The sequence below is a fragment of the Rhineura floridana genome, chromosome 10, assembly GCF_030035675.1.
Source record: "Rhineura floridana isolate rRhiFlo1 chromosome 10, rRhiFlo1.hap2, whole genome shotgun sequence".
Lineage (NCBI taxonomy): Eukaryota > Metazoa > Chordata > Lepidosauria > Squamata > Rhineuridae > Rhineura > Rhineura floridana.
Genome location: NC_084489.1, coordinates 6,764,247 through 6,789,664, shown reverse-complemented (window position 1 = coordinate 6,789,664; position 25,418 = coordinate 6,764,247). Strand labels below are relative to the sequence as shown.

General features: G+C 42.5%; 1 protein-coding gene across 14 annotated transcripts in view; it reads left to right on the top strand.

Moving 5' to 3' along the window:
• The window catches only part of BLVRA (biliverdin reductase A), a 43,339-nt gene extending 29,102 nt beyond the window's left edge, over positions 1-14,237 (top strand). For all 14 annotated transcript variants that reach the window (XM_061586243.1, XM_061586239.1, XM_061586229.1 and 11 more), the window contains 2 exons: positions 861-1,032; positions 10,012-14,237. In XM_061586243.1, the coding sequence (XP_061442227.1) occupies positions 861-1,032; positions 10,012-10,285 (446 nt within the window). In that variant the 3' untranslated portion in view covers positions 10,286-14,237. The remainder of the gene's footprint in view (positions 1-860; positions 1,033-10,011) is intronic.
• Positions 14,238-25,418: the final 11,181 nt, after the last annotated feature.

The following is a 25,418-nucleotide window of genomic DNA, read 5'->3' as shown; positions in this document are numbered from 1 at the left end:
TGAACAAATGTGCAGGTTCCTGGTCAGAAGATGGTGGACACTGCTCCTCCAGTCTTGCTGCTGCCGCGCTGCTGTGAGCTAAGCCATGGTTTGGCTTTCGGTTACGTCTGAACCTTAGCTGGTGATTATTCTCACTCCAGGCAATCGCAAGCTGTAGCCATGTTTTCTTCTATGACTTATCACTTGTGGTTTGTCTGGGAGACAAACCATGAGCCTGGATTCAGATGTAAACCTAAGGCAAACCATGGCTTAGCTTGCAATAGCAGGATTGGGAGAGTAGCAAAGCAGTCAGTGGGAGCCCTCACATTTGCTAATTCTTGCTAAGCCATGGTGTGGCATAGTATTATGTGCAAACCATGCCAATGTAAAAAAAAAAACACCCTCCTTGCAAACAGCAAACTAACACATCAAGGAGAAACTTTCTAGGCCCACCCCTTTACCAGCTGCACTGGTTTTCTGTTTGCAAATATTATTTAAGACAGCATTAAAAGTGTCACTTCTTTCAATATTTATTTATTTATTAAATTTATATACCGCCCATAGCCGAAGCTCTCTGGGCGGTTCACAACAAGCAAGCAAAACATCAAAATACAATTAAAACCAATATTAAACAATTTAAACACATTAAAAATACCAATATACTAGCATACTAAATAGTAAAATGTAATAGGATGTTAAAATGTTAAAATGCTTAAAATGTCTGGACTGGTGCAGTCCATTCTACTGCGTGCAGTATGTGCACACCAGGCCTTAGAAATTCTTCTGTGTATATTATAATTTAGGAATATCCATCCAGAAATATTTTTGGAATAGTCTTTTCCAGCCATATGTTTACAAAGTCCTCTTTCTCATTCCTAAAGGTGGCCCGTTAGATGAAGAACGCTCAGGGTTCCCAGCATTTAGTGGGATTGCCCGCCTGACCTGGCTGGTTGACCTTTTTGGGGACCTCACTGTCACATCTGCCACGAGGGAAGAGCAGAAAGAGAGAAATTACTCCAGAATGACTGCACATTTTCAGACTGCAAACAAGAGGTTAGTATAATTAAATACTAGAAAAGATTGATTAACCACAATAATATCTCTACTGCTGGTATTACTCTCTTTGCCTTTTTGTTCTTGCAGTGTTTCAGTGTTAGCCTACCAGGGTCACATACAGGGCTATGTGTGCAAAAAAACCCAAAAAACTTTGTGCCCACATGCTAGTGCGGTCCTGCTAAGCCAAAGTTTGCTCGGCATGATATGCAAATCAGACTAAAGCCAGTTTTATGTACATACCGTATTTGCATATTCTCAAGGTAGTTCATAAAAAACCTAACCATAATATTGAAACCAACAGCAAAAACAGTTCCCAATGCCTTAATAGAGAGCCAGTGTGGTGTAGTGGTTAGAGTGTTGGACTACAACCTGGGAGAGCAGGGTTCAAATCCCCACACAGCCATGAAGCTCACTGGGTGACCTTGGGCCAGTCACTGCCTCTCAGCCTCAGAGGAAGGCCAAATAGTAAACCACCTCTGAATACCACTTACCATGAAAACCCTATTCATAGGGTCGCCATAAGTCGGGATCGACTTGAAGGCAGTCCATTTCCATTTTTTCAATGCCTTAATATATGCAGCGCCACAGTAAACCATTTATAATTTCAAGATATAATACAGCCCTAGTCTAAATAAATTATCTTGCCTTTTTCTGTGACTTAGAACATGAGCACATTTGGACATGATACTTGCTCAGTGACATTTGCTGTGAGTCAGGAAATGGTTTTGCTTTGCTAGTCTGGATCAAATTGATATTTTCATAAATGGAACCAATTATTGTAGTTTCTCCTACAAGTCAAATTGGGCTTGTTCTTCATACTTTTCTAGGTAGCATGTGGTCTGGGTTGTTTACCTGAGCCTTCTTCCACTACTAGCTTATCCCATGTTCCATGCATCTCCGTTGTGTGTATCTCAGTAGCTTTTGTCCTTGACAGACACTAGTCTAAGGCTAATCTGTTAGGAATGGCAGCAATGCGTAACAGTCTAAATATGTTGGCTAACACCCTATACTACCTCCACTGACATCATAAACGTCTGTGGAACTGGAGCCAAGGTATCCCTCCAATAAGGTCAGTCTACACTGCCTTAGGCTAAGCAGCCACACTGCTTCCAAAAGGATACCCTCAAATAGCATAGATAGAATGGGATAGATCTGAGTAGGCAGTGCTTAGCTTCTGAAAAAGAGAAGTACTGATTCTAATCCACCTGCAGATGATACCATCTAATGTAGAAATCTTCCCCTCCCTCCCACCCCCAAAATCTCAGATATATAGGAGCTGGCTGCATTGAACACAACTCTGAAAAGTGTTAGGCTGGGATGCTGTTTCCCTCTATATGTGGAGGTGGTTGTTCTGTAAGTCTCCTCCCCATTGTAGTCTAAGGGCCCATCCGTACCTAACCGCAAAATCCACATTTTCCATATATGCTTGGTGGCCTCGAGACCCATACATGTCTTGTTTGTGGTTGCATTATTGTGAAAGTCTGATTATCAAGTGTCCATACATGTGGGCTTTTTTTTTTTTGCTTTCTCATTGGCTGCTCCCCTAAGTCCACCCCTCTTCAATGATTGGTCCATAATGGTCATTAACTTTTTGCATGCTTTTTCAGAAGAGCGTGGAAACATATATCTTTTTTAAAATTCCCATGCATGTGCAGGTTTGAGGATGTGCAAAAGGGCAAATTAATGGATCCCCCCCCCCAGTGCAAGCAAAATAAGTGTCTGGGCTGTTACATATAACATAGTGCATATGGAGGATGGGAGCCGCTGGTTACTCCCGATTCCATTGAATTTGTCGAACTGAGAGGCAAATCCCTTTCCATGTTCAATTGTTTCCCACTAGCTCCTGTTGTTACCTTCTGGCCAGCGCACACAGTGCATCTCTCTCTCTCTCTCTCTCTCTCTTTCTCTCTCTCTCTTTCTCTCTCTCTCTTTCTCTCTCTCTCTTTCTCTCTCTTTCTCTCTCTCTCTTTCTCTCTCTTTCTCTCTCTCTCTCTCTCTCTCTCTCTCTCTCTCTCTCTCTCTCTCTCTCTCTCTCTCACTCACTCTCTCACTCTCTCACTCTCTCACTCTCTCACTCTCTCACTCTCTCACTCACTCACTCACTCACTCACTCACTCACTCACTCACTCACTCTCACACAGGGAGAGAGAGATCTAGTTACCTGGAGGGAGAGAAACGGATCTCCCCTTCCTCTTGTTCCCCAATGTTTGGCTCTTTGGTTTTGGCTCCCCCTCCCATCCCCATCAGCTGTTGGGCAGGAAATGCAAGGTTTTGCCTGCTGCTGGATCAGCTGCAAGATCAATGCCACATTAAAGTACTAGAGCTTGCTCCTCTCCTCCTCCTTTCTCCCTATCAGCCCAAGGAAGCTCAGTTAAAAACCTCCTTTAAACTCTGTATTTTCAATGAATTGTTTGTGTAATATCGCCAAATAGCTTTTAAGTGGAAATATTATTCATTAAACATTTGATTTTTTGTTTGATCGCAAAATAGTAGATTTTAAAAAAACAAAAAAACCCAATGCGATACAGTTACAGAAGCCAGAAGGAGGAAGTACCCCAGTTCTCTACCAGAAACAGGAACGAACTGTAAGCAAGAAGGAGGAGACATGGACAGAGGGTGGGGGGAAGGAGAAGGGGCTTGGCATATGACGGAGGAACGCCCATGGACCACTTATTGCAGGAAGGTCCGCAGCATTGCGTTCAAGCCCACAGACATTAATGCAACTAATTATCGGTTTAGGAAAGCTTATTGGTTTTGGCGGCTTATTTCTAATGGGGATTTGTTAATGCAAAATCCGTAGTAGCTGGCAACATCATATGGACAACGGTGAATTAATGAGAACTCAAAGCAATTACATTGCAGATTATACAGTTGTACCTTAGAGGAAAATAAAGACAAAGGGGAAGTGACAAAAGGCTTTCTTCTCCCTCAGTAGACCTCGAAGGGAATGCCTTCACCCTTGTTTTCTACAAATGACCAAACAAATGGACTAAGCAGAGTCCAGGCATTATACCAATATTGGTGGATAGCATATGCAATAGCAAGGGTTAGAGCAATGTGGCTGTAAGAAAAGTGGGGAAATAAGTCCAGGTGAATGCTGTTGGCAACTCATTGAAAGGAGGAGGCAGTATTCCCCTCTCTACAGCTTGCACATAGTTTTTCAAAACACTAGTTTGCAGATATAGTTGCTGACCAGAGCTTGCTGGTATGCTCTTGTGCCTTTAATAGCAGCCTGACATGCAGGTGTAACAGGCTTATTTCCATGAAGTGAAAATGTTACCTGCTTATTACTGCAGGTCAAGATGATGATAAAAGTACAACTATGGTGGCTGGTTGGAAAGCTGCCACTGCTGAGGCTTTGGTAATTAAACAGCTGTTCACACAGATCCATCAGTATTAAATCTCATTATTAGATCTGTCATCTACTTTACAAGTGGGACCTGCAACAAAATGTTGCAGTCTATCCTCACCTCCTTATAGGAGTGCTCTTGTTCAGGATGCCAGCCAGCCAGCCATGTCTTCCTAAGGAGCTCAAGCAAGAAATTTCATCACTACCCCTTTTTCTGTATTTCTTTTCTAACCGGCAATCAACATTCTTTGGCTATTGAGTATGCTCATTCTGCAGTGACCTGGGTTGCATTTTTAAAAAATGTTTTGCCCTCTTGTAGTTTTCCCAAGCCTGTTGACACCTCCCTGTTGTTTCTCAGGAGCCCCAGTTGACCTACAATCCTGTTGGCACTACCAGAGTTCACTATAAGAGGGAGTGATAGGCTGTGAAGCCTCCAGTATTAATTGGCTGACCTAATATAGTGGCACAGAACATACAGTCACTAAATAAATTTCAGTCTAGATTCTGTGAGGGAAGGTTAACTTGTCACTTTTGGATTGAAACTTGCAGGATAGGATGAGGACTGGGAAGAGGTCCCGGAAAAAATCAAGAGACAGAAGGCATCTGTGACTTGCTGACGAGAAGGAAATAAGCAAAGGGATTTTGAGGGCTGGGGAGTGTTGGCTAGAGAGCAAAGGCTTGCTAGATCTGGAGTTGGGAATCTGGTAGAGGAATTCTGCCAGTTGTGACTTCTATTGATGCTGCAGCATTGTGATAGCCACCCAAAGGAGGCAAGAAGAGTGAAAAAAGCACTGGGGAGTGGTAGGGGATAATTTCATCTATTGATTTTGAAAGCTACAAGCTGTGTATGCGTGTGCGCGTGTAAGTGTGTGTATGTATCGTTTTTCATGTATTCATTGCAGTGATTTTGGTAAATTTTCACAGGAGATAATGATCACCAGCAGGTGGTGCTACGAAGTGGCAGCAAATGTTCAATATACGATTTCCTCTGTATGTTTTAATAAGACACAAGTTATTTTTCAAATTAGGTCTTCGAAATTTGCCCTATGTACAGAATCGGTAGCAGACTGCTTGTTTAAGACAGGGGAAAACCCTGTGTTGTCTTTTCAAAGCCTACATATATCTATCCAAACAGCTTCTGAATGTCATGCCACCCTTTCAGAATTTGGCTGATATACATAGTGTTCCAGGTCTATCCTGTTAGTGGCCCAGGTTTCCCACTGGCCTAATTCCATTTATGTCTATGGATTTGCACTAGCTGAATGTTTGGCATGCCCTCTTTTATGTCCAAGTTTTTTTTTTAATGCTGGCTGTGAGAGAGCCCTGGGTGTCTTTGATGAGATAAATAGGAGAGCTTTCCTGATATATTCCTGAAGGAAAACAGAATTCCCTGTGAATTGTTCTGAGCTTGGGGAGAACTACTCTTGCTGTGCTTCTTGGCGCCTTGAGTGTGAATTTGTTCCTAAGTTTTTGTCTCGTTTTTGTTATCTCAAAACTATTATCAGTGAGGGACCTGAAGGAGAGTGGCTTATTAAAAACCCACTTGAAAATAGTTGCATACTGCTAGACTGATAAGGTGAATTTATTGAGAATAGATCACAAAGACAGAAGCGTCAATGCATCTGGTAGATCTTCTCTTACTGGTCCAGTGAAGGAGGTACTGGGACCAGTCTGGAGGTGTTCACAATTCCTAAAACATGAGGTGGACACATGAATACAAATGTACAAGCTTGCTAGCCTAATGCCTCTACTTTTATAACCTGGGTAAGAGAATTATTACCTCTTGGACCTTCACTCAGTAACAGCAACAGGCAACTTCTTGGAAAGAGAGGTTTCACAGCCTGTCTCCTAATTTGGGTAGGTTCCAAGTTAGGATGCTATAGAACATAGGGAGATTATGACATGGTACCATCACCACATCTATTTATTTAACAAAATTTGTGTGCAGCTTGATTATAAAAAAAACTCTAAGCAATTGACAAAAACCATACAAATAGTTAAAAACAGGTAGAAAAACATTTTTAAAAACAGTTAAAACAGCAAAATCTATGTATCTGGATAGGCTTGCCTAAACAAAGTTTTAAGCAGGTGCTGAAAAGAATACAGTGAAGGCATATTGGTTTAGGACTTGCCACAGAAGCCATTTCCTTGTGTCATGGAGATCTTGTCCATTATCTCACTGGTTCAGGCAGCTAGGCACTGCGTCCGCTGTTCTATCTGTCTCAGAGAAGCAAATTCTGCTTGGGAGAGGGTACTACATGCAAATTAATATGCCAGAAGGAATGTGGAACCATTGGTGGCCCCAGTCAAGGTGTGGCCACCTTGACAATTTCACAGTCTGATGTATTGCTGTACTTCACCACAAATCTGCTCTGATTGTGCTGCCTCACCACCCCTTCCTCACATCCATCTCTGTTGTGCATCTTTTCATCTGCTGTCACTCCCTGGCCAAAATACTCCCAGGGAAAGCACTCATGTGGCCTTTTAGTCACAAAGAGTCCCAGCCATTGCAGAACTGTCTGTTAACTCTAACGTGTAGCTATAATGCAAAAACTTTCCTGTTACGTTGACACTCCCAAGCCATCGTACCTGCTTTTTAATCATATATTCTGGTCTGACTTCCAGGCCCTGGGGCCTGACTACACCTTGAAAGAAGCAGGTGTGTGGCCATTCCTTTTTTTTTTAAAAAAACACTTTGGACCCAGGAAATTCTAACTACCTTCGCTCAGTCATTAATACCCCCTTTTTGGTGAGGCATTTGAGAGAATGGTGGCAGATCAGCTCCAGGCACTTTGGTATCTTTCTGGACTGACTGGTGGGTGTAGAGGGTTTGGAGTGCAATGTTGCCAGCCTTCTGGTAACACTCGGCTCTGTTTCTCCATCAACTGAGTCAGGAGAAGCCGTGCAGGTAGTGAACCTGTGTCTGGATTCAGTAATGGGCTGGATGAGGGGCAATAAACTCTGTTTGAATCCTGACAAGATGGAGGCACTGTGGGTAGATGATTCTTGTGACTGGGAATAGGTGTGCAGTCAATACTGGATGGGATCGCTCTCTCCCAGAAAGAGCAGGAGTGTCGCTTGGGGGAACTCTTTGATCCAGCATCATCACTTGAGGCCCAAGTGGCCTTGGTGAAGTGCCTTTTACCAGCTTTGTCCAGTTGACAAGCTATAACTGTTCCTGGCCAAGGATAGCCTGACCATGTGATCCATGCTCTAGTAACTTCCCAGTTGGAATACTGTGGTGGAGGGTACATGGGGCTGCCCCTGAAGACGACCTGGAAGGTGCAGCAAGTGCAGAATGTGCCGACCGGAATTTTAACTGGCAGTGAGGTAGGTCATATTACACTGATTTTAAAAAGGTTGCACTGGTTACCTGCTTGTTCCCAAGCACAATTCAAGGTGCTTGTGCCTGCCCTTTAAATGCTTAAATGGCTTAGGACCCAAATGCCGAAGCAGCACCTCTTACGTATACCAACCTGCCTATGCACGAAGATCATCACTTGAGGCTCTTCTCCAAGTACCTTTCCCAGGAGATATACATTATTTTATTTATTTGTTTTGTTTTTGACAGCAATCTCTAAGCAATTTACATGAGACTCAATACAATAACTAAAAATGAGTTCAGAATTCAATAAAGTCTTCAGTAAGGATCAGATTTCACCAGGAAGAGGGCCTGTTTGACATCAAATGGAAGGGAGTTCCATCATTGCGCCCACAATTCTGAATGCACAGCTCCTGGTGGATCCGAACCATTCATCCGAGCCATGGGGGACCACTTCCCCTGAAAACCTCCCTGACTGGACAGGGATGTAAGGCATCCGGCAGTCCCTGGGGTATCCTGGGGCTGAGCTGTTAAGGGCCTTGCAAATTAATACAGGAACCTTGAACTAGCTTATAGGCAGCCAGTGCAAACTTCTGAACCCCAGAGTTATGTGCTGGCGGTAGTCTAACCCCATCAACAGTCTACTGCAGCATTTTGCACCAGATGGAGTCTCCAGACCAGGCCTAAGGATAGCTCCAAATAGAGCACGTTGTGATAATTGAGTCTTCAGGTTACCAGCGCACAAATCAACGTGGCCAGACTATTCCTGCCCAATATGGCAGCAGAGTTGTTATGTGGCAGCAAGGGCGCCTACAGTACGATCCTTCTGGTGCCAGATTAATTTTTTTTATTTGCCTGGGCATTTTAAATGTTGGTTATGCTGTTAGTCTGTTTCATTGTCTTAAGCGCTTCAAAAACTTTTTGTTGTATTGTATTGTATTTTATCTTGGAATGGTTAGTTTAATCACACCCATTGTGTAAAGTTCTGGTATTTCTAAGGATAAAGGGCAGTTTAAAAATATTTAAAATAAATAAATAAAATGCAATTCAAGGTCCTAGCTATGGCATCTCTGAACCATTTCAGCTTGACTAGAGCATGACCCTCACTGGCACTACATCTCTGAACTGGGGGAGGCATGTCTGCACTGCTGATGGTATTTCCATTTTCTGAAAATCAGCAACGATTGAATCAGGTTTGTTAAAAATTTAAAGTCAAAGTGTATCATTCCATGCAACCCAGTTTTTAAACTTGAAATGCTAGGGAAAAGGTTTTTTTAAAATCTAGATTTCTTTTTTAAATATAAGAATGTCTTGCAAAAAACAAAAATGCTTACCAAAAAGTGTAAAAGGTGTCCCATGACTTGTATTGGTGGAGTGGATCAGAGATTAAACATGCATAGGACTATATTGTTATGCAGCACTAAGGCCCATTGAGTTCAAGAGGATTTATCCCAAGTAAATGCACGGATGAATCGTGAAATTATTTGGTGAAACAAAGTTGTGGGGATAATCTCAGAAACCTTTCTGCTGAAATTACAGGGTCGGTTTTGCAAATTTTTGGTCGAATCCCTGTTCCTCTACAGCTCTAGAATCGGTAGCTTTATAAAACATAATCAATGTGCCTTGCACTGAAGTTAGTATGGTGTAGTGTTTTATTCCCACGTGTTCAACCTCAAGATTTGAGTTTTTCTCCACACAGCCAAAATGCACATGGATGCAGGAGGGAGGTATAATCTGCAGCAGAACGTAAGGGCAAATGTGATCTCCCAACATGTGGAGCAGGAGTGGGGAATTTAAGGCTTAGGGCCCAACTGTTGCTCTCCAGGCCTCTTTACATGGACCTTGGAACTCTCCCAGGCCATCACACCCTCCTGGAGTGTTTTTGCCTGGCTGGAATGCATGCTTGAACTCTGATAATGCCTCTTGCTGGCCTGAATGAAGGGTGTGTGTGTGTAGAAACTAGCCTATAGTACAAAGGTAGGATTTATATTCATTTCTCTACCTGCTTTTGCCTCTGGCCCCGCCCACCATTGTCATAGCCCCCAGGAGATTGCCCAGAAGGGAATGCAGCCCACAGATGGGAGGTTCTCCACCCCTGATGCAGAGTTTTAAAAAGAAATGAGCCAGCTCCACTAGGGGAATAGCACTTAAGATAACACAGCAGAGGTTTGGATCAGTTGGCTTCCAGGTTTTCTGGCATCTATAATACACTTAGCTTATTAAGATCCTTTTATTTGAAGCAGATTTTTTTAGATGTTAACTTTCTCCATCTGTTTTAACCCTCTCTTTTCCTTCTTTAACCTAGGCCTCTGACTTGGATTGAAGAAAGGGCACCAGGGATGAAACGGGACAAGGCAATCAACTTCTGCTTCAAAAGTGGATGCTTGGAGAGTCTTCCTGAGGCCCCCCGCTCACACGTTGGCCTCTTCATGCAAGATCTAATCCTCTTTGCCAAAAAACTATCGGGCCAGGTCTCCAAAGAAGAACTAGCAGCTGAGAAGAGGCGGATTCTGCTGTGTCTCGACCTTGCTGAAGAGATTAAAATGCACTGTGAGTGGCCAACAAAAATCTGCTCTTGAAGCTGCTTGAGAGTGTGGAATTGGATGCTTAGAACTACTGCTTCTTGTAGAAAAAATAATTTTTGGAGCACAATTCCCTTCTAATTTGCCAGCCATGTGTTCTATTTTCCTTATGGGTTTGGTTTAACCTGGCAAAAGAGAATAGCATACAAATGTTGCCTTGCCTTAGTGCAGGTGTGGGCAACCTCAGGCCCAGGGCACAAAGTCCCCCGTCTCCAGCCTTCTCTGTCAGGCCCTTCAGACTCTTTCAAGACATGCCTCCTCCCTAGCCACACTCCTTCACCACCACCCCAGTGACTTTCCTTTGCACCCTCCGTGAGTGTTTTTCCCTGGGTAGAATGTGTCCGTGACGTCTGATAGTCTCTCTTGCTTGCCTGGATGGGTGTGTGTGTGTGTATAGAAATTAGCCTACTACTCAAAGGCAAACTTTGCATTTGTTGCTCCACCTGCTTTTGCCTCTGTCCTCACCCATCACTGGCAACAGAGAGAACTGCCTTATACCAGATCAAACCATTGCTCTATCTAGCTCAGTACTGTCGACATGAATTGGCAGCAGCTCTCCAGCGTTTCATGCAGGAATCCTTCCCAGCCCTACCTGGAGACACCAGGGATTGAACCTGGGACCTTTCACATGCACTGAGCCTACAACCCTTGCCTTATAGATTTCATCAGAATGTCTTTGGGTTTTGTTGGTCTCTTCTCAATGCAAGAGTATAGGAGTGCTTCTGTGAGACATTCCCTTGTTTGAAGGAACTGTGTGACAGCAGAACACTGAAAATGGCAGCCCTGTCTTGAGCTTTCCTGCCCAAACTACATGATGTTTAGTTGGACTTCATCAACACGCCTCTTATCTCATTGGCTGTTGCTGGGAGGGGTAGGGACATTATTGGAAGTGAGAGAACTCTAGACTTAGTTCTGCCCTGAGAACAATCAATCCATGTAACTAGTTGACAGACACATACATGAGCTACAAAACCACTTCCATGAATTTGTCTCCATTTTAACGTCTTGAAGATAAAAATCTGTCCTCCAACTGGATTTTGCACTGAGTTTGCTTAATTGCCTTATGCTGAATTAGAATTTGAGATTCCAGAACCTGTTTTGATCCAGCTTATTGCCTTCTTGGAGTTAATTCAATCTTAACTTTTGGTAAAACTTACTGGGAAACAACTTTGTGTAGTGATTTTTTTGTTATGAGAGTGCCTCCACATAGCAGTAGTGATCCCATTAGGTGTCTTGATTGTTTTCAAGCTGTTCCACTAGCATGATTAATACCAGTTGTCACCATGTGAGGGCGTATTCGTAAGACTCACCATACGAAATTGGTCAGGTTAACCTTGTGATTCTTTTGCTACATCCTGTATTTTAAGTGGCCCTTAGTCACTTGGCCTTAATGTTTCATAAGTACACACAATAAACTCTACCAATATAAGATGTGAATTTGAATGTATTAAGGGGGAAGTGTCCAAGAGGACTGTATGAAATACATTTGAATTGTTGGAAACTATAGATAGATTCACAGCGACTGCATAGCTCTAGAATTGACATGCATAATATAACCCTGAAACTGTTTTTGGTTATGTTATGGCTATAGAAGGTACATGAAAGAGATCCATTCACAGTCTCAAAGTATACTGAAAGAAGACTGTATACTGAAACATCTGAGGACTGTGCCTTTCCCTTTGTGTGGGGCCGTGTTATTTCTACCCATTATAGTCTTGGTTCTGTTCTATGCTAGCAAAGCATCTTAAGTGCTATAATCAAAATAAGCTTTGCAGAAAGTGAATTGTTCTATTCCACTTGAGATTTCAAATAAGATGTTATTTCGGGCTCCTTGTCATCGTTCTAGTCAATTTCAGCCATTTACTATTACTCTAATTATACAGCCAGGAGAGTACTCAGAGGCACGTTACCAAATTCTTCCAAGCTACACAGCAAGTGGATTGGAGTGTGAAAGACCAACCCAAATTGTGTTTGCATTTTGACAACTTTGTAGGGCAGTCCAATATCTCAGAGAGGAGCTCAGTTCTCCTGCTCCCCTGGTGCATTCACTATAGCTGCCCAATTTCCCTGCTTTTTAAAGTTTGGTAGAAATATCTGTGGGCTATAGGTACATTCTTAAACCGCAAGGTTTTTTGCCTATTAGTGAATATGCTTTTAAATTCTGTGACTAGCAAATAGGAGCCTAATTCTATATTCTGGAAAGATGGAAGAAAACATACCAATCTTGGGCTTGAAATGCATGTAGTCACAAGGTAGAAATTTGTGTGCACAATATACTTTTTTTTGTCTTGTAGGTATTATTTGGCCTTTACTGACTTGTCAAGAAAACCATATAGCTTATTTCTGAGAGTGGGAGCAGGATTGGTTGTTTTGCTTCTGTCAATTGCTTCTGTTCATTGCTAGTTTGATACTGTTCCTGCCATATTTATTTGCTTCTGATAAGAGCCAACCCAATATACTATATTGCCTGAAGCAAAAAATCCCAAAGGCACCCGCTCTTCACTAATTATTATAGCCATTATACACAATAGCATTATGTACCTGATAGATCTCCCATTCTGCTGCCTTTAACAATACCAAGTCTACTGCCTCCTAGTAATGCCACCTTTGTTTCTGACTCAAGGGAAAGCCTGCCTAAATTGCTGTATGCATGATTCCTACAATTAGTTTTACTGAAAACTCTTGCTGGAGTATCTTTAGCTACTCTCTTTACTCACAGGAAAGGTCTACAGGTTTGCAGAGTAACATGAAAATGAGTGAGGACCATAGATCTCTGCTGCAACATTATGTAATTTTGAAAGTATGTCACAGAAATTTCTCCACCATTGCTGCTGAGATCTGGGAGCTCCTAGTTCACAGTACTTTATTCATTCTAGCAGATAGTTCCTCTGATTTTTTTTATGGCCAAAATTCCATAAATTAATGTAAACTTTATAGAGCCAAAGTGAAAGCCACTAATCTGAATCATCTTGACAATTTCACTTTGTAAAGGGAGCTGGAAATCTTCACAGTTAGAGGTTTTTCCAATATATATATATATTTTCTCCCCAGGGGAATGAAGAAAGTGGGTTGTTGCCTTGGAAATTTGATGAGTTACATTGGCAAGTTTAGTGTGTTTGAGCTGGATCCAGAATAAGGCTAAAAACCTATACCCACCTACCTGGGAGTAAGCTCTATTGAACTTAATAGGATTTACTTCTAAGGAAACGTGTAAAGGATTGTACTGTAAGTTAGTTGAACTTGAGTGCCATTGAAATAAGTGGAACAAGCTTGGAATGGCTTAACTCCCATTGAAATAAATGGGAACATAGTCTGTATCCAGCCCTTTGTATTTTAAAATAATTGACCAAGGACTTTTTTATTTCATTTTAAAGGCATACATAATATATAACTGGTTTGTTTTTTAAAGAAGAGAGAAAATGCTTTCATTCTATGATCTTCAGGGCTGACATTTAAATGCTAGTCATTTAACAGTGCAATCCTATGCATTCACTTAGAAGGAAGTCACACTATATTTAATTAGACTTACTCATAGGTCTGTATGATATTACAGCCTAAGAGTAATCATTTTAAGCCTACAATTCTATACACGCTTATCTGGGAGTAAACCCCACTGATTTCAGGGGGACTTATTTCTGTAGACATAGATAGGATTCCTCTGTAGGTGTAACCACACACGAGTGCAATGTTGTTTGCAGTTATCTTTCTCCAGTATTTTATTTCTGATATGGACAGAAGTGATAAGGGAAATTGATGGTCATTGTACATCTTTAGTAGCCTCTCATGAGTTTATCTTTAGAAACACTCCTGTTTGCTTGGAATCCTTTATGTAATGCACTAAAAATGATGTCAGCCTCAGAAACATCATTTTGTTGATGTACCGTGCTATAAAGTATGTACTGATTATTTTGTGTGCTGCCTTGACTTTAATAAAAACATATGAGCTCAATTTTATCTTCTATCATTTTGTTTTATTTTCTTCATCCCCCCCCCAACCTGGTCACCTGATAGGTCTTGCTTCAAATGTGCTTATGCTCTAAAATGCTAGGTAATTTTCTGTGTTTAATACAGAGCCCCTCTAACTTAAATTCTGATCCTAGATATTTGTACCTTGCAATAACAGAGCATATGTACTGTACCCTTCCAAAGTACCTATGTGCTGACCTTACAAGTACTGAGATTCAGTCTTTTGAGAGAGAGTATATTGTTGCGTGCCACCCCGATCTCCGAGTGGTGTGAGACTTCTAGGGGTTTCTGTGCTTACTCAGGGTTGGGTTTCCTTGGAAAGAAGGTCAGTGGAGACTGTGGTGTCTTTTAGGAAATATGGTTTTTATTTACACACATCTGAGCTTAAGAGGGAGGGGTTCAAAGCATTAGCAGTCCAGATCTTGCTTTTCCATCAGGCTTATAGGAGGCACCCTAAAGCCATAGTGCAGGGAGCCAGCCTCTCTGCGTGCCTCCAGTTTTCAGCCTTTCCTCAGACTCAATTCAAAAACACAAGCCTCTCTTTTGGCCCCAGCGGGGGGGGGGGTTCTCCTGAAGAATTTCAGTAACAATACAACAATAGACCCATTAGCTAACCTGGCCACTCTATTAAACTAAAGAAGAGGACTTATCTGACCAGCGAAGCGGGTTTCTCAGCTGCAGAGCCCATGTGCAGGTGCAGGGTTCCAAACCAGAGGCTGGAAGGGGACTCATAGAAATGATCTATCTCAGCCCCCAAACCCATAACAGTATGTTTTGCACAGGTTTTAAAAATAATATTCCTCCACTTCCTCCTTCCCTCAAAGTAGATTGAGAGCATTCCAGACTGTCACTATTTTCAGGTGGGATTCAGTCACACACCAGCAAACTCAAGCTGTGCAATTAAAGCTGATTTGAGACCCTTGTGAAACAAACCCGCTTCCTCAAAATACTGGATTTTTTGCAATAAAGAAAGTGACAGGAAAATTTACCGGAAAGTGTGGGATAACACTTGCTTTCAAGCAACTTTGTCTAGCCTCTCTGCAAACAAAGAGTGAATGCTCATTAAACAGCGGATCTGAAAACAAATTGGGATGAATGCTCAGTAAACAGGTTATCGGGAAGGGATCTGAATGATGTGTTTTGGATACGCATAAGAGGACTGCATGTTAGCTAGAAATGGGCAAGTATGGTTCAATATATTTAATGTTATTGATTGCAAGTTGCTTTTGTGAAGAAAAGTGACAAAAATAAACTTAAATAAATAAACTTAAGTGCAGACCATTTTGGTAAGTATACAAGTTTGGTTCTACAATGCCAGTTAAATATAACTTAGTTGCGTTACACAAACGTCTCAAAGCAACAAAAATACAGTGTCTGTTTTTCACACACACATCCGTCTCTGCCCTCTATCCAGGCAAGCGAGAGTCATTGTCAGAGTTCAGGGTCACATTCTAGCCAGGCAAAAATACTCAAGAAGGGTACAGCGCTCTGCCCCCATCTCTTACGCCCTGTGTGCTTACTCCTTCATGTATGTGTATGGTGTGTGTGTGTGTGTGTGTTAATTCAGTCATAGTTGAAATTAATTATGAATCCTCTCAGCTAAAGACGTGTGCATTGTTGTAGAGCTATCCCCACTGTGATAATCAAAAATGTATTTTTGCAGAATTATTCACCACTGAAGTGTTAAATGTGTATATTTGATACTATGTGTGTGCTCAATAAATATTCAAAATTTTAAGACCTGTGTAAGTTGCTTGGTAAATCTGCCAAGACTCCCTGTTGCCACTGTCTAAAGATCCTAATTCATGAGATTCCTGGAAAGTGTATATATGAAACGTGTCTACCGAGGAGGCTTGCTGTTAAAAAGGCCTGTTCTCTTGCCACCACCATCCAGACTGCTGCTACTGGAGGGAATACTCAGGAAAGGGCCTCTGATGCTGACCTCAAGGTCTGGGTAGGTTTGTATGGGAAAAGGTGTTACATAAGGCATTGGGGTCCTGAGATGTATATGACTTTATAGGTTAAAATCAGCACATTGAACTGCACCCAGAAACAAACTCTGATGCCTGTTGCTTGGCAGCACAAATTATAGAGAGAAGCGTGTGTAGAAACTAGCCTACTGTACAAAGGTGACATCTTACATTTCTTGCTCCACCCACTTCTATATCTTGTCTCTCCCAGCATTGGCATGTGGCCCTCAGAAGGTAATATCCCTCTCTTCTGCTATGTGCTTTAATATGCATAATCCTTCCTGTTCCTTCACTTGTTTCTAAAGTTAATATTTAATTTTCCTATGTTTTATTTTATTTATTAGATTTGTATCCTGCCCTTCCCAGTAGGAGCCTATGTTTTGATTCCCTAATCTTCTTTTTCCTCAGTAGTTCATTCTTATTACATGTCTTAACTTATATTTGTATATCAAATGTTGTTCTGTGTACTTCGATATGCATTGTAATAAGATCAGCTTTAAAAATGGCAGTCCTCCCAAGCTGATGTCTCACTAGCAGAATTGGTCCAATTAGATTCACCATCTAACTGGTCTCGTTCAGGCCATTATGTTTTTTTCCTTATCCCTGAATTATGTGTCACAGACAAAGTAGCTCTGCAATTTCCTCTTGTTGTCTTTCCAGACATTTGATCTGAAGGATTACCCACTAGGGAATATAGGGTCAGTGAATTTCCATATAAATTAGATTTTTGTGTCCCTGCTGGACCTTGTATTGTCAGCTGTGGTGATTTATGTTTTTCCATGTAACAAAATTGCTGTCTTAACAACTGGGCAGACTTCACCAACCAGACTCAGATTCTAATTATTTCAGATCACCACAGACCTGGTTCGATTAGGAGTTTGGTGTTGGACATCCAGCAAGGATCAGCATTCCATTTCCACTGTCTCTGCCCAGGGATAGTCTTTGAGCAAATAAAGGGATAACAAAGAGGTCATTTGTTTTTCTTGGCTTAATATATCTGGGATATAGAAGGAAAGGTTTTGTTACTCAAATTTCAGTAAATCCATATCTACTATTATAATTCCTCTATTGCAGATGCAAAGGCCCAATACCAATCTTCAGGGCCGGCACCAGACTGCAGCGGGCCCTCAAAGGCAGCTGTGGTGACACAGCAGCTCTACTGCCACTGTGAGTGGCTTAAATAGGCCCAGCTGTGTCAGCATGTTAGCGTGCTGTACTCCCTAGCCTGCCATCATCCAAGATGGTGGCAGGGGCATGTTGACACTGCCATCTTGGGTGATGGTAAGCATGCATACCAGTGTGCTGATGCAGTGACACAGGAAGTGGCGCAGCCAGCCTGTGCTGATGTCGGGGGGGGGGTTGCCCCTGCTCCATACTCTGCACCTGCATTGGTGCAGCTAACACAGATCAAGGAGCAGGAGAGACATCTGCCCTGCCCAGCTGCAGGAGCCCTCAGCCATTGCCCAACCTGGCTGCTCACTGGTGCTTGGTTGCTAATCCTACCATTTAGGACAGTAACTACTTCAGTCAGTGCATGCTCCATCTACAGCAAAAGAAAGAGTAAAAAATAAAAGAGCTCTGCCTTTCCTCTTCCTATGGCATTCTTAGAAAATATGAGTTCTGAAGGCCTGAAATGCAAGGGCATCATTTTCCAAAAGACTGAGAGTAGTTCTGTGTGATATAGCACTGGGTCAGCAAAAGTCATTCAGAATTATGAGAGATGAATGCCCTTCTTTTCATGAGCTGGGTTGGCAAAGTTCTTATATTCTATTCCATTAAATGATAGAGGAATGAAAATGAGAGTGCATTAGCTTTTAGAATATTAATTATTTATTCATGCTCATCATTGTTGAAACTAGTTCATGAGCCTTTCAGAATTCATGCTGCAAAAGGGACATAGACTTTTCAAAAATAACATTTAAAATAGGTCCATATTGGAATAATTAGGGAGGATTTAGCCTCAGGTGTTACTGAGGAGCTGGGTCTTCCTTTTACTCTCCCTTAAACACCTTGACTCCAAAACTTTATTTTGTCTGGGAAAGTAAATTAAGTTGAGGTTTAGGGAACCAGTCTAAGATTGCCTTTAGCATAGGAAAATCCAAATGCCTTCCTCCTTGCATGGTTTCTAGTGCAATCAAGTCATCCAAGGAGTATTAACTGGTTGGTCATCTCAGAGTCCTGGCGAAGGGAAGCTTCATGCTGGAACTATGGAAAACATTTTATAGGTATTTAGTCAGCTATGACCACCTAGGAGTGAGTAACCTTCAGCCCTCCAGATGTTGCTGAATTACAGCTCTCATCAGCCTCAGCCAGCATGACCAACATCTGGTGGACCAAAGGTTCCCCATATCTGACCTACAGGTTTTCATCAGGGTTAGAAAGCACTATCAAATTATGCACATGAAACCTCTTTTACACCTTATACTTTGCACTCAGTACCATGGCCAGAAAGCTTAAATCCTTCCAGAGACTTAGGGCTTATCCAAACGGAGCGGGATAATCCACGGTTTCCATATTCGGTTTGTCATCTGATAGTCCTCACTTTGCCTTTTAGTTCGCTCTTTCCCAATTAAAAAAAATGCTTTTTTGCACACGCACAAGCAGAGGTAAGACCCCTACATTCTTTTTGCTTTTTCCAAGCTCCGCCTCTAAAACCTCCCCCTATCAACCAATTGGTCAGCAAAAAACATTACGTATGCTCCTCTTCCCCTTTGCAACGAAGCACAATATGGCTGTAAAGGAGTTCTCGCCTGGAAGGAAAGGCTGCTAGTGGGTTTCACGCCAGCCTTCTCACAGAGAATGAAATTGACAAAGCTTTCTGGAGCAGGCTTGAACCCGACTAGAAGCCCATATTTGCAATATTACACTTAAACGAATGTATGCTTTTCTGCCTTTATTGATATTTAAGGAGATACACACGCTGGCAATTGCACTTATTTCTCCAAAAAAGCAAGAAACGTGTCACTGCCCCTCCTCCCTTTCCTTCCCACAGAGAATGAAATTGACAAAGCTTTCCAAGCAGGCTTGAAACCGACCAGAAACCTGTATTTGCGATATTACACTTAAACCAATGTATGCTTTTCTGATTTGAAGCAAAAAACCCAGCAGGTAGAATGAAATTGACATATCTTTCGGAGGCAGGCTAAAACCGACCACCACCACCCTTTCTCGCTTGCTGTGCATTGCAGATCTCACCCAGAGCGGCCGCCCAGTTTGCAGGCTGGCAAAAAATAAAATGCATCTACGCAGTAGTTGCAGACCCCCCCAACACCCCACCTTTGCGATGATTGGTTCAATTTTCCCAGGCTTATTCTCACACATGCGCAAAAGTGCAGATACGTGATTGGCTGGAATGAGGAGAAGAGGCAAGGGGAAACGCCCAAGAATCGCCCATCAGCTGTAAAGTCCGCGGTATTGCATCCTAACTCCTGAAGGCACAGCAGATGATTCCCGATTTTAAACAGCAAATCGCATTTTTGCCGGTATTGCAAGGAGCGGATTTAACCAGCAAAAATGCGTAACAGCGCAAGACGTCATTTGGACGACTGAAAAATAATGAACACACATAGTGGGTGTGTCACACATTTTGCAGTCGTCTGGATGAGCCCTTAGATGCTGCTTGTCCTGCCTCTGCTCTCTGAAAACCTCTCCTTTGTATAACCAAGCCTTTACGAAGTGATCCAACCTTGAAAACTTTGCTCAGTTCTATGGGAATACAAGCTTTATTATTTTGGTCAGGGTTCCTAGGCAATGCACAGCCTTGAATCTCCCCCCCCCACAAGCCTCTATTCAAAAAGCCTTACAACCCAAAGGGCCCTGCAGGTATTTAGTGCCCCAGGCCCTCGTCAAAGAAACAACACCAACCTCCTGGTGGCAATGACAACCTTGAGATCCACAGCATTCTCCAGGGGAAAAAAAGAATATTTTTCTTTTTCTCTCTTCCCCTGCTTTATAGATTACAGCAAAGCCTTTGACTGTGTAGATCATGAGGGCTGGTTCACATATGAGCCAAGATCTGCATTAAAAATGCTGCTTTTCCCATCGTGATTGATTTTGACAGTTCACATACTTCCGCCTTCACTACAAATAAATTGGCTGTTTTTCTTTTTATCATTCACACGTGTGCGTGTTTATTCCTTGTTGCCGCGCCCACACCTTAGAATGTTAACTGCGGAGGCAGGGAAAGGGCAGTGTTTCCCTAAACGAAGGGAGGACTAGGTGCTTGAAAGAAAGAGAATTGTTTACAGCTGCCCTCCTTCCCTGAGGTGCAGGCTTTCTCCCGTCTCCCCTGCTCCCACCCATGGCTGTTAGGCTGTCCCTGCGTGAGACTGGTATGCCTTTGTGCACCCCAGGACAAGCCTCAGCGTGTGTTCTGGGAAACATTAAAAAGGTAAAAGTGTCCCCCCACTTATAGCGCGAGTCGTTTCCGACTCTTAGGGTGATGTCTTGCGACGTTTACTAGGCAGACCGTATATATGGGGTGGGATTGCCAGTTCCGTCCCCGGCCTTTCTTTACCCCCCAGCATACGCCGGGTACTCATTTTACCGACCACGGATGGATGGAAGGCTGAGTGGACCTTGACCCTTTTTACCGGAGATTCGACTTCCTCCTTCCGTTAGAATCGAACTCCGGCTGTGAGCAGAGCTTCGGCTGCGTTACCACCGCTTACCACTCTGCGCCACGGAGGGTCTACTGGGAAACATTAAAGAAACCCAACCAATTATCTTTAGGGAGACATTAAAAGTGGCTACTAAAGGAAGCATCGACCGTTTAATATTACTGCTCTCTGTGAGTGGGATGAGTGGAGCAGATGCTGGGATGAGATGTCAAGGCAGCTCCCCTTTCCCCTGTGCTTTTGGGTGCTTATAAATTACCCCAGCAGCACCTTCACCAGCATCCTTTCGTCATGGCTGTGCGCGCTCCAAGCCTGGGTGTAGCTCCAGCAAGCAGTGCACAGTGGCTTGCGGACCCCCCCTGTAGCTCAAGCGAGAGAGCCAGCCAAGGCTGAAGAGGAGTCTCCCTCTCTGGCAGTGGGGCGAGCAAGATTTCCCCAGGAAAGAATTTCCCCAGCTCCAGCTCTTCCCTGCTACCCTCGGGGAGTTGTTGGTGTCGCTGCAGAAGAGAGAGAATGAAGGCGTGGGGGGAAAGCCTGCTCACATCACATGCAGAGAGCTTTCACAGAATTAGATATTCTAGGGTGAATAATTTGGATGAATGTGATTTTGTTTAAAGGAGCAGGGGAGGAAATGTATGGGGGAGAAGCGGGAGAAAGTGGGAGAAAGGAAGGCAAGAGCGACCAGAAGTTGCTTCGTCAACAGCAGGAAACAAAATGATGCCCAGAGACAGTTAAAGGGGTGGAGAAAAGAGAGGATCTAATGGCAAAGAAACTGTGCAGCCAAAAAAAGGAGCTTAAAAGGTAATACATGGCAGAAGTGCACCGAGGCGGGTGCGGATTTTAAAAGACCATAATGCTGTTCATGCAGCCAGAGAAAATGGAACAGAAACCACTGCTTATGTGTACAAAGTCAGAAGTAGATATCAGCTGTTGCAGGGCTAGGCATTTGCTGGGACCCAGAGAGTGTCCTCAATGATCGATCCTTGTCTTAATCTTTCTGGCTAGTGTTTACACATACACAGTGATTTCCCATGCACACTAGCAGCAGGAATCTTTGTGGTGTACACAAACACATGAAATGGGAAGTGCTGCCTTGAAGTAAAAGCTTTTGCTCCGGAAATCCCTTATCCTAATTGTGGGTGGTTTGAAGCTGTCTGTAGTTGTGCAATAGTAACAATGAGTGCTTTGTACATTTTAAAAAGTACAAAATGGGAACTAGGAAGCCAAAGGCTCATAAAAATTTGTTCTCAGCTTTGGGCAACACATTGTCTTGTGGCAAAATGTATTTACTAATGTATTTATTAGGATATTTTTATCCTATATTCCTGTTTGTGTGTTCATAATTCAAAATTAAAACAGCATAAAACAATTATAAAACAACAAGTGTTAAAGCAGAAGAATACAGCAAAAACCACCAGACGAAAACAACTTGGAGTGGAAATGTGCCATCAAAGATAATTTGAATGGATCTCCCAGGGAAGGAAGTCTGAAGTTCCATATCCTTGGCACCACCATTGAAAAAAGCCTTCTCACACATTCCAGTTAGCCATGCCCTGACAATCTGGGAGAAGATGATCCTTCCATTAAACTAGGTCCAAGCCAATGGCTTTAAAGGTGATCACCAGGACTTTGTATTGTGCCTAGGAACAGTTCAGAATCCAGTAGAACTGCTACAATGGAATTCCATGTTCCCTCAAACTGGCTCCAATAACAACCCTGGCTACACCAGTTGTAGCTGGGCCTGGCAACCAAGAGGTCTTCTGTGTCTTTAAAAGTTGTGCAGGGGGGAGGGAGAATTCCACCTTGTGGTTTTTCCCATTACAGGGTTGCAAGAACACCTGCACTTGGCTGACTTTCTCTTCTCCTAAAGATACAGGATCAGTCTCAGGGATTGAACCTGGCAACCCTACTGATTGCTTTTCTCTCCATGGGTGGAAAGACCATGTACCTTTCCCTCTCTGGGTGGAAAAGTAGCCTCTTCTTGTTCAGGACTTTCCTGGATGGTTTAATTTTGTTTTCTGTCATTGGAAAAGTGTTAGTTATTCGCTTTGGTAGAATTATATTTAAGTCTTAGCTGAGTTATCTCCCCCAATTTTTATGTTCAGATTATAACCTCACAGTGTTTTGATGTGCTGCATTGTTTTGGTGTTGCTTGAGTTTATCCTTACAGTGCAATCCTATGCATCCCTACTCTGAAGTAAGTCCCACTGAATTTGATGGGGTTTGCTCCCTAGTAAGTATGTTTAGTATCACAGCCAATACTCACTTACTTGCAGTAAGCTTCATTGAATTCAGTGTGACTTACTTCTGAATAGACATGTACGGATTGCACTGTTAGTGTATGTCTTTCTTTCTTGGGCTCCATCTGCATTATACATTTAAAATAATGTCAAGCCTCTTTAAACAAAGAATTCTGGAAACTATAGTTTGTAAAGGCTGCTGAGAGTAGTTAGGAGACTCCTATTCCCCTTCATAGAGCTACAATTCCCAAAATGGTGTAACTGTCAAGCCCTCTTCCCAGGGAACTCATCCCTTCCCTTACACTGGACTTGCTCTGCAGGCAGAATTCCCAAAGCTCCCTGTAGGGATTAACATGTGGGGGGGGGAGGGAGGGAGAGAGAGAGAGAGAGTGCATGCATGCACATTGCCATGCAACTGAGAGGGACCAAAATAATCTCCCCAATGTAAACTGTCCTCAGATGGGTTTTTGTCAGTTGCAAAATATAACATTCCTAATATATGTGATAAGAAAAAAATCATAAAATTCTGCACCTTATGAGCCATGTTATTTAATATGTAGGCATAGGGAGCAATCCTAACCTCCCCCCACCCCCCAGCTCAGCAGGACTTTGCAGAGCAGCAGGGCCCTATGCTGTTACATGGCTGTAGCGGGGTTGGTTTAGAATCCAATGGATACTGGGTTGATTCAGGCCCTTCCCACACTGCAGGCAGAAGCGGGAGCTCCTTACCAGCACACTGATGCTGGTGTCATTCTGCAGGCAACAGCTGGGCAGAGCTGGGCCGAGGGACACCTCTGTCCAGTCGAACCCCCAGCCCAGTGCACAGGGGTATGGATAGCTCTGTCATACTTTTAAAATAAAGGCAAGATATATTTATCTTTACCATAGGGCTTGGTGATCTGTCTCCATAACAAAATTAAACTTAGAAAAAAAATCTAAAAAAATCCTAATTCATTTTCCATTATATTTTCCGGTCATTTGAAGAGACATCATACAGTAAGAATGCTAACCTGTGACTGAATGTATTTCAGATCTGAGTAGGTTGCTTGATTTTCAAAGCCAATTAGAGATGAAAGAGACACAACTATCTGACTGACTTGCTGCTCAAGCCCAAATGCTTGGATTTAGTCAATATGCTGTCACTGACACTACATACATCATGGGATGTCTCTAACAGAAACATTGTATACCTTTTGCATTGCCCATGTTTTAAAATAATAAGAACTGGAATCTCTGGTACAAATGCGCTTAAGAATTAATTTTGTGATTCAAGTTTATTGCAGATAAAACGCAATCTCCATGCCAAGAAATGCCAAGTTGCATATAGAGAGATTTGATTTTGTGAGCAATTCATATGCAGAATAAGAACATTTTGGAAGGTTATAGTGAGCAGCCAAGAGAATTGGTTTTAATGTTTAGAACTCCTTACTATGTGGATTGTTAATTAATTAATAAAAATGTATATCCAGCCCTTCCTTCCTGAAGAGTGCCTAGGGGGACAAACATAAAAACTGTTAAGACCCTAACCAAAAACAGTACTTAAAATGGCAGTTTTACCATCTTAAAATCTACAGAGCCTGAACATCCCTACCCTCTTCCAAAGGCCTGGCCAAAAAAACCCTGTCTTTAAATTTCACCTGAACATGGCCAGGGAAGGGGGCTACCTGTTTTTCCCTGGAAGGGTGTTCAAAAGATAGGGTGCCATCATGGAGAAAAAACTCTCTCATCAAAGTCTTTATTGCTACAGTCGTAGACCAGAACGTCCATGTATAAAGCCATGAACAATTACAACAAAAGTACAAAGACACAACCATAGTAAATAAAACAGTATAAAACTATGGAACAATAAAACAGTTACATAAAATAGCGGAACAATCGTAATAAGACAGTAAAAACTATGTAACAATAAAACAATTATAAAACTAAGGAGTAGTGGGAACATCTGAAGGGATAGATACGCTCCGAGCTGATTGGGCCGCAGAAATATATTTAGCTACTAGCAAGGTAGTATCCCTGCTAGCCGCTGACAGAAGATAAAAGAGTAAGCGGTCAAGCGGTTTATAAGGACATTTATTTATAATAGGAGTTATAAATTTAGAACGAATGTCATCATATAGAGAACACTCAAAGACAACGTGGAATAAGGTTTCTATGACGTTAGCACCACATGGGCAGTAGCAATTTGCATAGGGAATGCGCTGGTATCTCCCTTCTAATAGGGCGGAATTGAGACAGTTGAATCTAGCCTTCATAAAGGCTAGACGATATTTAGGGATTGTGAGATATTCCAAATAGGGGACACTGAAAAATGGCGCAAAACTTAAACCAAAGTGAATAG